This window comes from Equus asinus, chromosome 8 (genome assembly GCF_041296235.1).
Source record: "Equus asinus isolate D_3611 breed Donkey chromosome 8, EquAss-T2T_v2, whole genome shotgun sequence".
Lineage (NCBI taxonomy): Eukaryota > Metazoa > Chordata > Mammalia > Perissodactyla > Equidae > Equus > Equus asinus.
The window spans coordinates 54,188,908-54,203,885 of record NC_091797.1 but is presented as its reverse complement, the minus strand read 5'-3'; the positions used below and the strand labels follow the sequence as shown (position 1 = coordinate 54,203,885).

The window sequence follows — 14,978 nt, the reverse complement described above, 5'->3', positions numbered from 1 at the left end:
CATGCCTGCTTCCCTGTTAGCAACACGCCTTCCCACTCCAGGCTTTGCCCCATCTTTGTTTAGATAGGACTCATTAAGGTCACCTGGTAAGCTTTTAAACCAGCCAGTGCCCTCACCCCAGCTGTCCTCTGGTTTACATGGCTTGGGTCACAACCTGTGTGTACGTAGTCTTCACTCCGTGGACAACCCTAACATGCAGCCAGGGGGAGGCCCCTGCGTAGAAGTCAGGACTGCTGGCTACTGGAGGTATGGAGGCATGTCTGCCGAGATGCTAAACGGGGCAGCTGTTACTTACTATAATCTGTGGATCACAGTGGGATATCTTCAGCGGTCTTCCTGTTGTTGCTTCCCCCACCCCCTTTCATAGAAGTGATTTTTTTTTTATTGTAAAATACTTATAAAGTTTACCATATTAACAATTTTTAGTTCTCCAGTTGAGTAGTATTAAGTGTATTCACATTGTTGTACAACCATCACCACCGTCCATTTCCCGAACTTGTTCATCTTCCCAAACTCTGTATCCATTAAATACTAACTCCCCATCCTCCCTCCCCACAGCCCATGACAACCATCATTTTTCTTCCTCTCTGTGACTTTGACAATCCTAAATACCTCATATAGGCAGAATCCTACAGTGTTTATTTTTTTGTGACTGGCTTATTTCTCTTAATGTAATGTCCTCAAGGTTGTATGTCCCCCAGGTTGTATGCAGCATGTGTCAGAATTACATTCCTTTTTAAAGGCTGAATAATATTCTGCTGTGACCGTCCCCTTTTTCTGTTTCCATTCATTCATCCATGGACATGGGTTGATCCATGTTTTAGCTGTTATGAAGACTGCTGCTGTGAACGTGGCTGTGCAAGTATCTGTTGGAATCCCTGCTTTTATTTCTGTTGGGTCCACCCCCAGAGGTGATCTGCTTCTGGCTTTCTTGCTCAGTGCTCTGTTGGAGGCACTGGGCAGCTGCTCTGGGATGGGCTCCTTTGTCTCGCATTAGTGTCACCATGTTAGGCAGAACTGTGTTCTGGCTCAAACACAGTGCGGGTGCTGACTAGCCCTTTCCTCCTGCCCACAGCAAGAGTACTGGAGGTTAGTGGAAGAGAAGGACTGCCACGTGGCAGTGCACTGCGGCAAAGTGGACACCAACACTCACGGCAGTGGATTCCCAGTGGGAAAATCAGAACCATTTTCAAGGTAACGTTGGATGCTCTTGTCCTTGTTCTGGGGACTAGACAGCACCCGTCCTGCCAGTGTGTGACGTCTCTCTGCTTCCCTCTGCAGGCATGGATGGAACCTCACCGTCCTCCCCAATAACACAGGGTCCATCCTGCGTCACCTCGGTGCTGTGCCTGGTAAGCCTGATGCAGCCGCTGTCCTTGGGGTCCCAAGGCCTCTGCCTTGGGCAGCTTGTAGATGAGCTCCACCCCGCTGGGAACTAGAGCTGGGAGTTCCTTTGAAGCACAGCTGGGAAGTGCCGGGGCAATTTTGGTATAGAGTATATGTTTTGAAAACCTTAATTTTTTAGGAAAGAGAGAGGAATGGGATCATAATTGAAGTCAGCAAAAATAGGGAGAGGTTGAGCCAAATTGCAGAATCTAGAAACTGGGCAGACGCACAGTAGCCAAGTTTTCACCTTGATACTGATATTTTCAGAGCTCAAGTCCTGGCTTCTTAGGGTAACTGCAAGCTCTAAGTGATGGACTCTTCGCAGATAATTGGGGAAAGCCAGGTGTCCTGGGAGTAGTGGTCCCTGAAGGCTGGGCCCCTGCGGGAGGGGGCCTGGGCCCTCCACACCTTGGTGGGAGGCATTATTCCAGGCCTCTCCCACCAAAGCGGGTTTGTGCTCCTGCACTGTACTCATGACTTCAGATGTCCTTTTACTACTGTTTATAACAGTGTCCATCACCTGGCTCATTTCTGTATAGCAAGCAGGAGAGAGCAAGCACCTTCTTCTCACTGGGTTTTGTGTGTTTTTGAATCTCATTTTTATTTCTTCTTTGGGGAGAGGAAAGCGATTTCTAATGAGTGTTCCCCTGAGAAGATGCTGCGTCCTCACGATGCCTGTTCTCCCTTTATGTTTCAGGAGTGACAATTCCCTGGCTAAATATTGGCATGGTCTTTTCTACCTCATGCTGGTCTCGAGACCAAAACCACCTTCCCTACATTGACTACTTACACACTGGTGCTGACTGCATTTGGTGAGTACCGGCCCCCGGGGCTCGGGGTGGCCGTGGGAGCGAAGAGGCAGGGCAAGCACCGGGCAGCCCCTCTTACTCACTCTGGGGTGGCAGCTTTTGTGGGTTTGTCCCATGTTCCATGTGTTGGAGGTGGGAGAGAACACTTTAATTTGCTCAGATGATGAGCAAGGTTGAGCATCTTTTCATGTGCTTATTGGCACATTTGTGTTTTCTTCTGGGGTGTTCTTTTTTGGTGTTGCTTTCTGAGAGTTTGTTCCATATTAGGGATAAGAACCAGTAGGCATATCATAGAAAGTTGACAGAAACGGTGACCGTGTCACTGGCCTTCTCCTAGCGCTGTATGAACCGTTCTTGCCCTGACCTCCCGGCAGTGGTTATTGTCCATCTCTGCAGTCAGTGTTACAGTCCAGGGATGGCTACAGAGAGAGCAGGCGTTCCTGGCACGTGGAGGTCCTGCTGTATGAGACGCACATGTTGTTCTCCTGCTCACATTCCTCTGTTTCGTGGGAAGCACCCACCCGTGCTCCTTAACTGTCACCTCTCCCCAGTCCTGACCCGGGGCTGGCTCTCTGGTTCCTTTGTTTTTGGTGGCAGATGGGAAATTACTACAAATAATGTGATATCTTGTTGTCTGGCAGTCTAGAGGCCTCGCATTCACCCCACACCAACTCTGGTTATTGTCCTGATGGGGTGATTAGGCATTCTTTATTAAAATGAACAAATCCTTAGGACTAATGCCCTCCCCTCAAGGAGCAGTGCTACAGTGTCTGTAGCAGTCTTGTCATTGTGACTTCCTTGCTTTCAGGCCACATCATAGTGAGTGGCAGTCATTGTTGACGCAGGGTGGTGCCTGCAGGACCCCAATGGGGAGCCTCCATGTGGAGGCCGGTGGTCCTTGGTGCCCTGTGGTTCGTCTTTGGTGGTGAGACTGTGCAGGGCTGCAGGGCTCTGGAACCTGAGAGGGACAGTGGTTTTCGGGCAGAGGATGCTGAGAGAGGATAGCTGGATGCTTCCAGGATGGTAGCGGCTGCTCCTCCGGGAACCGCTGAGCCCTAACCACCCGTCCCTGTGGGAGTCCTGAAGTCCCACCCTGCCCCTCTGAGCCCTGGTTTCTTCACCTGACTGTGGTGTGTGAGGGGTTTGTGGTGAAAGAATGGTTTTGTTGCTTGACCGTTGAGTTAGAGGGAGGGAAATGTGAGATTCTGTGGGCTCTTTGAAGACTAATTCTTGGAACCTCATTGATGGGGAGTAAAGAGAAGGCCGGATATGATCAGAGAACTTTATGGTGTGTGGTTTTTCTTAAAACATGTGATTTAGGTTAGAAACCCTGGATTTAAATCACAAATCAGAAACAGAATATGTTGGCATTGAAATAACATAAGCATTTAGCAAAAAACCTTGAATGTGGTGATTGGCATTCCCTTTGCTCAGCAACTGAGATGGGGATGTGGCCCCCATGTGGAGATGCATCACGCCGCCTCTGCGCAGGCCTGTGGAGGGTCAGGACTCCTGGCTCCTGGGGCGACCAGTGAGGTGCCGGGGTCACGACCCCCTCCAGAGTTACTGTTGCTGCTCTGAGTTTTACTGGTGGTCAGTGGCTTCATTTGCGTTGGCAGCCTAAAGTCCTTTGTCTCTGGGAATGCAGGCCAGGCCCTGCTCTGATGTTACCTGGCCCAGGCGTCCACTCTGCAGGGGTCACCCGTGGGTGAGGAGGTCCACCTCCCCCCGCCCAGCCCTGGAGAGACATGGGGGCCTTTGAGGAGGCCTCACACATCTGCCTTGTGTCTGCTGACTGCCTGGACGAGGCTGTCATGTGCCGTAGGTGGCAAGTGTGGCCCTAGTAGGTGCTCCTGAGAGCCAGTGACAGTCCCCCACGCCTCATGATGCAGTGAGGTTCTGCATTCCTCTCTCAGCTAAGCTCTGCCTACATCTTTGCCCTGTTCTCTCGCTGTTCTTCCCTGCTGGCTGCTGAGCTCCAGCTAGAGGGCTCTGTGCTGGCTGAGCCCCTCTCCCGCCGCTACATCCTTGGCTCAACCCACCTTCAGCACCTCCATTTGCCTGATGCAGGCCTTTCCGGTGCTGGCTCTCCTGTGTCTAGCTGGCCATGCCTGAGACCCGGCTGGCTGGGTTTGGCACACACAGCTGCCTCAGTGAGGGGCATGGCCGTGTCCCCTGGTTGTGCCCTCCCCCCATTTCGAAATTTCACAGTGGCTACAGTGTCACCCTGAGTGTTGGCTGTGAGGCAGCGGGTACACAGACTGGACTCTTTTCCTGACTTCTCTGAATTTGAAGAACTGAGGGGTTCTTTTACTTTTCCTGGCCACTACAGCCCCTAGCTGTCCGTGCGACCTCGGGCGCAGAGGTGGGCTAGGCTAGGCTGGAGGGCCAAGGGACCTGTGTTTTCCAGCTCCTCATCCCAGTCCTGCAGCTTCTGCTACAGTGACAAGACACCGCTTTGGAGCTCTCACGAGGGGCTAATTGAGTCTGCAGATGTGTCTGGGTCTTATTTATAAGAGGTTTTAAACATCTGTTTTTGGTTTGAAGGCTTTTTGGCTTACATATAGGTCAAATCTACGTAAGAAATGAGTGCGTCCACCCGCTGCTGTAGCTGCGGGTTGGCTGTGTTGGCAGAAGCACTGCAGCCCTAGAAAGTGGAGTGGGCGCGGGCCTGGGAACCACGGTGCCATCACCGAGCAAGCATGCCCATTGGGTCCCAGGAATGGGTCCCTCCTCCTGCGTTTAAAGTGCTCCTCTCCTGCCGCTTGAGGCTGCTTTCCAGGCCCGTGTTGGCTCGTTCTCTGAGGGAGGCTGGTGGGTGGGCCTAGCACGCGCTTGCCTGGCAGAGGGTCCTTGTCGAGTGACTGCTTCTGCCCTTATTTCCAACACCCAGGTATTGCATTCCTGCTGAGGAGGAGAGCAAGCTGGAGGACGTGGTCCACACCCTGCTGCAGGCCAACGGTACCCCAGGGCTGCAGATGCTGGAGAGCAACGTCATGGTGCGGCTCCCTGCCTGGGTGCAGCCCCCTGGGGTCGTGATGGGCAGGGAGGTGCAGGAATAGTGGCCTGACTCGGAGTTGTTTATACAGCTGCCGTCTTTGCCGACCTGCCTCTCTGAGGCAGAGAATACCACAGGGTCAGTCCTCCAAACCAAAACGTCCTCTTGTATGAAAACCAGCCTAAAGCAGCGTGTCCCTCAGATGGCACAGGACGTTGGGGCTCATGCCCATGGTGGCCCCTGAATCTGTTCTCAGGCCGATTGTTTTGTTGATGGAGGCAGAGTGTGCTGTGAGGGGGCTGCTCTGGGGCCCTCTTTGGTGCCTGCTGTTTCTGCTGGGCACCTGGATGCCTCGGCTGTGTGCATCAGGAACACTCAACATTACAGGAATGAGCACAAAAGGCCCCATTTTCAGAAAGTCACGGGGCTGTTGTGTTCCTGGGCGTCTTTTTAGCCTTGAGCTGTGCTCCGATGCCTGAGGTCAGGGTTTCCCTGGCCTCTGCTGACTCCTCTCTGGGTCTTCTGTCTTTGCTGGGCCACCTGGTCTGCTCAGAAGGTGAGCAGCAGCCCATCCAGAGGTGCCAGGTCCAAGGCCCCCCGCCTGCACCCATACGGCTCCACCTGGCTCTGGAGACAGCCCAGAAGCTCCCCAGGAGGTGTGTGACTTCATCCTATTCCCACACTGGCAGTGCTAGGTGGGGAGAGGAGGCCCCCATGTAGTGTGACGGCTGTTGTCATTCTTGGGCCAGTGTCAATTTAGGAATTCCTTCTTTTTTTAGGAATTATCTATCTTTGTTTTTCTAGAAGAGACACCAAAAAATCTTCAATAAAACACATAATCTATCTCCTTGGGAGCTGGCCCCTTCTTAAGTCTTTACCCCACTTCGGTGACAGGTGTCAGGTTAACTCCCCTGCTGGGAGGGAGGCTGGTTCTCAGAACTGCACAGAAGGGGTGACTGTGGCAGGTGGGGCATAGGAAGCTGGAGAGTGAGCAGGAGAAAGGCCGAGAGTACAGCTGTGTGGGGGTGCGCCTCAGCCCAAGCCTCTCTCCCCAGATCTCCCCGGAGGTGCTGTGCAAAGAGGGGATCAAGGTGCACAGGACCGTGCAGCAGAGCGGCCAGTTCGTTGTCTGCTTCCCGGGATCCTTTGTGTCCAAAGTGTGCTGCGGCTACAGCGTCTCTGAGACCGTGCACTTTGCCACCACGCAGTGGACAAGCATGGGCTTTGAGACTGCCAAGGTGAGCCTGGGAGCCCGTCTGCACCGCCCCCGCAGTGCATGTGTGAGTGCACATGAATGCACAGGGCCTTGCACGTGAACATCTGCTTCAGGTACTGTTTCACTTCAGAATATGTCTTGAAACCTTTACGAGGCGCCTGAGGTGTTTCTAGGTCAAGAGAGTTGTCGAGGTTTGTTTGTGTCGTGAAAGTGTCTGAGTTCCACTCTTGAGCCACTGCAGTGTTCAGATGACTGTACCGAGGGTGCTGAAAGCAAACACTGGAAATGCAGAGAAAATCACAACCCGCTTTTAGGTCGTGGCACCTCCCTTGTGGCTGGCATTGCTGAGTGATGCCTTTCCCTGGTGTCTGGTGCCTTTCTCACAGGCGAACAGGATCTTTGTAGGAGTTTCGCTTGCTTTGAATCCAGATGGCATTCAAACTTTGAAAATTCAGGGTACCCCCTCCCCAATAAAGCAAAGCCTTGGCCTCTGATGGAAATCCACCCTCAAGGATGTGCCCGCCTCTTGCAGGAAATGAAGCGTCGCCATATAGCTAAGCCATTCTCCATGGAGAAGTTACTCTACCAGATCGCCCAGGCGGAAGCCAAGAAGGAGAACGGTCCCACTCTCAGCACCATCTCAGCCCTTCTGGACGAGCTCAGGTACATGGGCGCTGGTTCCAGGCGGAGGCTGGGACCTGCCCCCTCCAGGCTTCGGGGGGAGAGGGCGAGGCCGGGAGCTGCAGGCGAAGGCTGGTCCCCTGTAGGATCTCGCTGGCCACTGCTCAGAGCTGCACGGCCCACCTGGTGCTTAGCCACATGGAGGAAGACTTTTTGGGTGTAGTTTGTTTTACTTTGTTAATTAATTTCCCCATCTCTCTTCGTGCTTGATGTTTGGAGTCAGAATTTTCTCATGTGCTGATGCAAAAGGTTAATTCTCTTTGTGGGCTCTTGACCCTGTAGCACCACTGATCTTGGCAGCTTCTCACCAGTGAGGAAATGGTGACCTGCAGCCTCAAGTCACTGCCTGCACCTAGTTGTTTTGGAGAGGTCTCACTGTGTCACCACTTGTTTTCTTGCAAAACCTGCTTGTGGTGTGTATGTGTGACACCGCCGTGCAGCTGGCATCAGCTACAGCAGATGTAGCACCTGCATGGAGCCGGCCCATCCCCAAGTCCAAGGCCCTCCCCTGGCTTTGATCCTGTGGTGGTCAGAGGAGCCCGCCTAATGGTGGAAGCTGTGCATCAGAAACTGCAGCATGCCTGTCTGGCTCGGCTTCCTGTGTCACCCCCTTCTCCCTGCCATGTGGCTTCATGATCTTTCCTCTAGGGAGAGTCCACAGTGCTGAGGGACAGGATGTCCAACAGTGTCGGTTGAGCCTTTGACGATACCGGCAGACAGTGTGTCAGTCCATCCCTGGCTCGGGGTGCAGGGCACCCCGATGGAATGCTAACTTGTCTTTGCCATGGGTCCTGGGGCTCCACCCCATTAACCACAGGCAGAGGCCAGTAACCAGAGCTGCCTTAGAAGCAAGGGGTCTGACGTTTTGCCTAGAAAGATGGGTCCCCAGCTGGGGCCTTGGGAAGGTGAGTGAGGAGGCCCGGCACCTCACAGCCGCCCCCCGCGGTGTCTGCCCAGGGATACGGAGCTGCGGCAGCGGCGGCAGCTGTTCGAGGCCGGCCTCCACTCCTCTGCCCGCTATGGCAGCCACGATGGCAGCAGCACCGTGGCGGATGGGAAGAAAAAGCCTCGAAAGTGGCTGCAGTTGGAGACCTCAGAGAGGAGGTGTCAGATCTGCCAGCATCTGTGCTACCTGTCTATGGTGAGCCCTGCCCCCGAGCTCGGGCCCTTGCCTGCAGCACGCAACTCCCCAAGGCGAGGGTGGGAACGGAGCAAGGCCCTGGCTCTGTGCTGTCCCCTCCTGTCCCTTGCCCACAGTCACATGGCTGGAAGAAGTGGCCCTCCCTCTGTGCCACTGCTTTGTCACCCCCTGTCCCTGGGCCCAGCTTTTCCCCCGTCCCACCCCTTGGTGCGGTGCTGGGCTTCCCTCTTTCTACTGCCACTGACAAGGTGTGGGGGCCCCACTTTCTTTCCTTGTTTCCAGTTTCCATTTCAGCTGTGTGACCAATCACATTGCCCCAGAGGACACTGGAATCTGTCTTTGGTTAAAACTAACGTTTCTCCTCAGCAACACTCTGCTGTTTCCAGCCTCCCAGCCTCTGGTCGTGGCTGCTTCTCGGGTGCACCCATGGCACCTGCTGAGGGCTCTGCTCTGGTCTCCCTGAGCCAGCTCGTCCTCCTGCCTCTCCATCTGCCAACACAGTTAGTCCGACTTCCCTCCTTTCTGGTTTGTTCCCACAGTGCCCTTCAAGGACTTCTTACATGCCAGCCAGTCTTCTCAGGTCTGCCTGCCCCACCCAGCCTTGGGTTTAATTACGTCCATATTGCCACCCCTCACCCTCATCGCAGGCCAGTTGCAGCCGGAAAAACCTTGGTTGAGTGGACAACTGGACTGGTGTAGCCCTCTCCTCTGCTTCTTCCAGCTTGTCTCTTACCTTCCCCTGGGGCAGCTGCCCTGACACAGGTCTGTGGGATACACCCAGCTCCCACTCAAGCTGTCTCCACTGTCACATGCCTCGGCTTGGCACTCACAGCCCTGCAGGTCCAGTGCCCTCTCCCCGCCTGTGCAGATCCTTCTTCCAGATAGAGAAGCTTACATAGTAAGTGCCCACCCCAAACCTGGCATGGCAGCAGCGTCCCGTGAGTGCTTCCCAGATCTGACTCCCAGCCCCATGTCTTGGCCCCTACCCGGCTTCCCTGCAGACAAGAGGGACCTGGCTGGCACTCCTGTTTGAGTCAGATGCTCACTGTAGCATCTGAGGGGTCAGAACACTGGGAGAGGGGAGAAGCCTCTGGAATAGCCACCAGGGCTGCCATAATAAAGCACCACAGACCACGGGCTTCGACACAGAAGTTTATTTCCTCCTAGTCTGGAGGCTGGAAGTCCGAGAAGGAGGTGTTGGCAGGGTTTTCTTCTAAGGCCTCGCTCCTTGGCTGTAGATGGCCTTCTCCCTGCATCTTCACGTGGTCTTCCCCCATGTGTGTCTGTGTCTTCATCTTCTCTTCTTACAGAGACACCAGTCCTGTTGGTCCAGAGCCCACACTAAGACCTCATTAATTACTTCTTCACAGGTCCTGTGTGCAAATATAGTCGCATCCTGAGGTCCTGGGAGGTTAGGGCTTCAACATTGCACTTGGGGGAGGGGCATAATTCAGACGGTAACAACTCTGCATCCCACTTTACATATTTTCTTCTGTCCAGTCTTTCTTTTTCCAGGTTCTTTTTTAAAGATATAATTGAGAACCATGCTGTCTTAAAAAAAAAATAAGTCACAAGCATTTCTCCCGATCTTAACACCGTTTCATAAACATCACTCACGAAAGCTGGGTAACTCCATGTCCTTTCTCCTTGTGCTGGATGGAATTACTCCCATGGGAAATAATAACCACGCTCTTTCCCATGAACGTGAGTGACGCCGTCATGAGCTCTGTGTGTGGCCCTGGTCTGTTCCTGTGGGCTTATTTTCAAGCTCTCCTTCAGAACGTTGTGCCTTGAGAGTTGTCACTTCTGACCAGTCTTTTATCATCAGCCTGATTGGTGTTTTTAAAAGGTTATATCCTAAATTCATAGGTAAAAATAGATTTTATTCATATTTACAATTTTCATTGCTTGGATTACTAAGTTCTTGCATTTCTGCTTAGTCTGTTTAGTGTTTTTGTCTATTCTTGTCCTTAGCCCCAGGTGTCTTTAAAAGGTGATGTGTTTCTGCCGATAAGTGTCACTTCCTTTCTCCTACAGCTCTTCTTGTCTTTGCTTAGAAACTCAGAAGATGGGAATCCTGTCTTTCCCCTAAATGTTCATGACAAAGGCCTGTGAAGCTCTTGGATCTTGTGTGTTAAGGCAGCATTTTCCCTTTTTTTTTTTTTTAACACAGAATGAGAACAGGACTAGAAGTCAGGGTGACGGGTGAGCACTTCCCCCACAGACCAGGCCCTCCCGCGTGCAGAGGGAGCCCCTGCCCAGCCACGGCACACCTCCCTCCCCATGTCTAAAGCAGAAAGGCCTGTCCACGTGCTGTCTGCATGTGCTCTGTGTGGCCTCAGGACTTGGCATATGCTTTCCCACAGCAGCCGGAGGTTTCTGTGGGGCAGGCCGGGGACCCTGTCTGGTTGCAGAGGATCAAGAGCTTGTGATTGGGGTGATTTCGCATGGAGGCAGTGGCCCTCCCAGTGGTGTAGGGGCAGCTTCCATGTAACCAGCTGGATTGACTGAGCCGCTGACCAGCAGGTTGAGAACACAGCACGTGGCTGCTGCATGTCCGGGGTGTGTTCCCTGCACGCCGGCCCCAGTGTCTAGTCCTCGCTCTGGGTCTCTTCTCGCACCTCTTGTGCCAGGGTAGTTTTTGCACAAAAAGTCTCAGAAACCCTTAGAATTCGAGAACTTAGAAACAAGCATCACTATTTCATCCCGTCTTCACTGGCTTGATGGTGCTTAGAACCTCCCCTGGGGACATGCAGCAGAAACCTGGAGGGGCCTCGCGGCTGCCCTCAGCTGCAACTCGGAGACGGTCAGTTGTTTCCTGCTTGAAGACTCTGTTCTACACAATTGTTGCTTTTTTTTTCATCCATTTCTGATGTTTTTGAGTCATGATATCCCTTAGCTTGGCCGTCGATGTCAAGGACAGGCCTTCCTGGCTTGTTCTGGGGACTCTCTCCCTCTTCCAGTTGTCCTCACCAGTGTCCCTGGACAGCAGTGCGTCAAGCCCCTTCGGGGCCTCAGGAGTGCTTCTTTCCGCAGGTCGTACAGGAGAACGAGAATGTGGTGTTCTGCCTGGAGTGTGCCCTGCGCCACGTGGAGAAGCAGAAGTCCTGCCGAGGACTGAAGCTGATGTACCGCTACGATGAGGTCAGTCCCCGCGGGGGACGAGGGGGGCCCTGCCTGAGGCAAGCCTCTGGGGCCTGGCGCTCCGAGTGCCCAGGAAGGCAGCCAGGGCCTCTGTAGGGGAAGGTGACTGTCACCTGCCCTCGTTACCATAGGGACGAGTGAGCCTCTGTCCGTACCACTTGGCAAGCCTAGGACCCGATGCAGCCAGCGTGGTTCCCGGGGCTCTCTGGCAGACAGAGCCTGACTCGATGGGGAGGTAGCTCTTTGCCCACACACGGGGGAAATGGGTAGGTTCAGCTTGTGTTCCACCTGACCTCCAGACACCCGGGAACTGAAACTGTAGAAATTTCTTTACTTTGACAAGGTTTGTTTCATTGCAGTTTCCTCCTTCATGTTAACTGTCACTTTGTCCCAGTGGGCCCTGCCCACCCCTCCACCTGCCCTGCAGCCGGCCTTTAGCTCTTTAGGGCCCACGCCTCTGCCTTGCCCACCTGAGCTCTTAGAGTGTCACAGTCAGTATTCCTGACCACCCGGGCCTCAGTTTACCAGGGACGTGGGTTCAGGATCTGGGTGCTGGTTTCCAGAGTACCACCCTGTCTGGCCAGGCTGCTAAGGAAATGGGTGACTGTGCTGTTCTCTATGGCCCAGGTCAAGGCCCAGATTTGGAGGGGACAGTGGGCTGCCTATGCACATCTGTCAGAGGACAGACCCAAAGTGAAGGTGACCAGTTCGGATCAGCAAGGGAAGATATAGGCCTTGTCTTCCCTTGCTGCAGGCCCTGGGCCGTCTAGACACAGGACACGCTGAGCGAGCAGCTGTGCCTGCTCTGAGGGCCTCCAGGCTGGCTCTTTGACCTCAGAGAAGCCGGATTCCCAGGTCCTGGGCCAGGGGAGTCTTCCTGGCTGTAGCCCCACGGAGTCTCTGAGACATCAGTTAGTACCTTCCCTTGGCCACAGCTAACTACATCTTGGTATTGCTTCCCTGGAGTGGCAGCTGGCAGCCCTCGGGAGGGAGTTTGTGCTCCGAAGTTGTGTTGCGGGCCAGGGTGTGCCGAACCAGCTCCCATAAGGAGAGGAGAGGGCACTTTCCCTCCAGCTTAGAATCCCAGGGCGCGCTCGACTGTGACGCCTGCTGCCCTTTCATCACACACAGTGACCATTGTAACTGGTCCAGCTGTCCGCCAGGGTGAGGGGGCAGGGGCGAGTGAAAGCTGTGTGCCGGCACGGTAGAGGCCCGCCTGCTCCTGCGTGGATCCCCTGCGGACAGCAGCACAGCATCTTTATCTTCATAGGAATTTGTCGTCTAATCTCAATCTTGAGGGCAAGCGCGGCAGAAGCAGGTGGAGCTGCCAGCCGACTCTGTCCTCACCCGAGGGCCCTCCGCTCTAAGGCTGGCCTTTCTCTCCCTCAAGGCCGCAGCTCCTCCCCGCCCCGCCTGCTGCCTCAGCCCCTGGTCCAGCCGGTCCTCACTGCTTGCTGTGCTGCCTCCCCAGTGTGAGGAGACACCCACCCCATCCCCTTGCCCGGGGTTGGTTTTTCCCGCTGTGTCTTTACTGGAACCCCTGTCATCGTCAGAGACGGCGTCTTTGAAGCCCATTCTGTGTCACGGCTCGGTCCCTGCAGTCTGGTAGAGTCTCTGGTGATGAGCCACCTTGGTCAGCCACCGTGGAGGGCGCCGGGATGGCCGCAGGCTCTTGTCCCAGGTTTTCCAGAGCGGGGTCCCCCTCGCTGTGACGTCTGCAGTGGCCGGTCCGTGTGCAGGGCACAACCCGCCCTGCCCTGCGGGATCCGAGGAGCTGGTCCTGTGGCAGGTGCCCGTGCCCTCCGGCACACATCCCAGCCCCAGGGAGGGGACGTGCATCTGCAGGGCGCAGGCCGAGGGGCAGAGTTGGTGGGCCTTTGGGTCACTTGTAGGATGAGAACGCTGGAAACCCATTTCTGCGTCTCCTCTTTTGTCAAGAGCGCATTCGGCAAAGGCGTGGCCGCTCATGGCTCAGTTCCCAGCCCGCCTCCTCCTGGGTGGGAGTCCGCATGGCCCTGGGCTCCTCCAGCACGACTGTGACACTCTGCAAACGGCCCATCTGGTAGCGGGGTGGGGTGACGGGACCAGATCTGGCAGGTGAATCACACGAACAGGGGCTGTCGGTCTGAAGCCTCCTCACTGGGTGGATGAGAGGAGAAAGGGTGCTTCGGAGCCGCCTCTCTGCCTGTGGCCTCACTTGTTCTCCTGCAGGAGAGTCTGCAGTCAGTTCCCTGTTGAATTGAACTGTGCATTTTGTTTTAATTGGGGACTTTCTGGCTCAGGGTAGGGTTTCAGGAATCGCTCATGAGCCCTCATAGGCTGCTCTTCTCAGCCCTGGTGTGCCCAGCAGGTACATCCTGTGTCCCGGTGCTTTGGTCACACAGATGAAGGCAGTATGTCCTCCACTGACCGCACAACATTGGCTCCTCCTGCTGTCGAGGGGGCTTTTGCCACACGTAACTGGGTTTTTACTAAGTTCATCTGTTTATCCCTTAGTAGCGTGTTTATCAGAAGTGCTGTAAACACCACAGAGATTGTTTTTACAATACCCAGCCCTGCCCCATCCCGGGGCGCCTTTAACCGTATTTCTTTTCACTCGCTTCTCCCGTGTTTGCCTTTAACTTCTTCAACACCTCCCACGTCTCTGTAATGAGAGCCTCTGGTGCTCGTTTCCAGAGGGACAAAGCGCAGGCCCTGGGCCTTATGTGGCCCCCAGGCTCTGAGTAAAGGAATAGCCTCCACCCCGGGTCTCCAGGGCTCCATCCGTCCCTGGCCCAGAGCAGGAGGCTCCTGAAATGCATGTCAAGCCACCTGCCATCTTGATACTCTTTCCATGGTTTCTTTTAAAACTGGATGGTTATGAGTTGTGTTAAACTTAGAAATATTTTTGATACCAACAGCTAGATGGTTCTCTCGAGTGAACTATAAGAATGTTTTGTTTGCCATCTCCCCTTCGCTGAGGAGGAGAAATATTTATAGACAGATGTTTGCATGTGCAAGACCAGGTGAAGTAGGCTCGAGTGTGAGGGGAGCTATGAAGCCAGCAGGCATCTGTCACCATCCAGGGCCAAGTCGAGAGGACTAGAGCTCTCAAGCCCATGAGTCTTCTCAAACACCTCATTGTAGGTTGACATCTTTGAGCTCCAAGGTTGTAGGGGTGACCCACGGAGGCTCCCTGGTGGTTGGCAGTAGGACAGTGACCAGCTGTAGCTGCTGGCCGCGTCCGTCTCAGGTGTGATCTGGCTCCGTGGTGAGGGGCTCTGTGGAGACCCAGGGGCATACTGCTCCTAGGAGCCGGTTCTGTACCTCCCGTGTGTCGTCATGGGACTCCTGGATTCCGGGGCTCCTAGCCTGTCAGTGTGTTTAAACCTCACGGCCACTGGGGGGTGCTGCAGGCTCCCTCGAGTCTTGGATGACAAAGGGGAGGTTAGGAGCCTGCCCTGTGTCACGCTGGCTTTCAGATGAGAGATGGCAAGTTTCTCCCGAGGAAGGAAAGCATTTTATTTTAGGGGCCCAGTTAGGGGCATCGTTCTCATGAAGTGGTGTTCTAACTCCTCAAGCCGGCTGCATCTCACAGTCGCTAGGGGAGATATTCAGAGGCCC

At 54.5% G+C, this 14,978-nt stretch overlaps 1 protein-coding gene across 6 annotated transcripts in view; it reads left to right on the top strand.

The window, feature by feature from the left end:
* The window catches only part of JARID2 (jumonji and AT-rich interaction domain containing 2), a 253,268-nt gene that overhangs the window by 236,315 nt on the left and 1,975 nt on the right, over positions 1–14,978 (top strand). For all 6 annotated transcript variants that reach the window (XM_070515606.1, XM_014849531.3, XM_070515607.1 and 3 more), the window contains 8 exons: positions 1,076–1,194; positions 1,282–1,352; positions 2,084–2,198; positions 5,089–5,194; positions 6,249–6,431; positions 6,942–7,072; positions 8,048–8,231; positions 11,268–11,375. In XM_070515606.1, the coding sequence (XP_070371707.1) occupies positions 1,076–1,194; positions 1,282–1,352; positions 2,084–2,198; positions 5,089–5,194; positions 6,249–6,431; positions 6,942–7,072; positions 8,048–8,231; positions 11,268–11,375 (1,017 nt within the window). The remainder of the gene's footprint in view (positions 1–1,075; positions 1,195–1,281; positions 1,353–2,083; positions 2,199–5,088; positions 5,195–6,248; positions 6,432–6,941; positions 7,073–8,047; positions 8,232–11,267; positions 11,376–14,978) is intronic.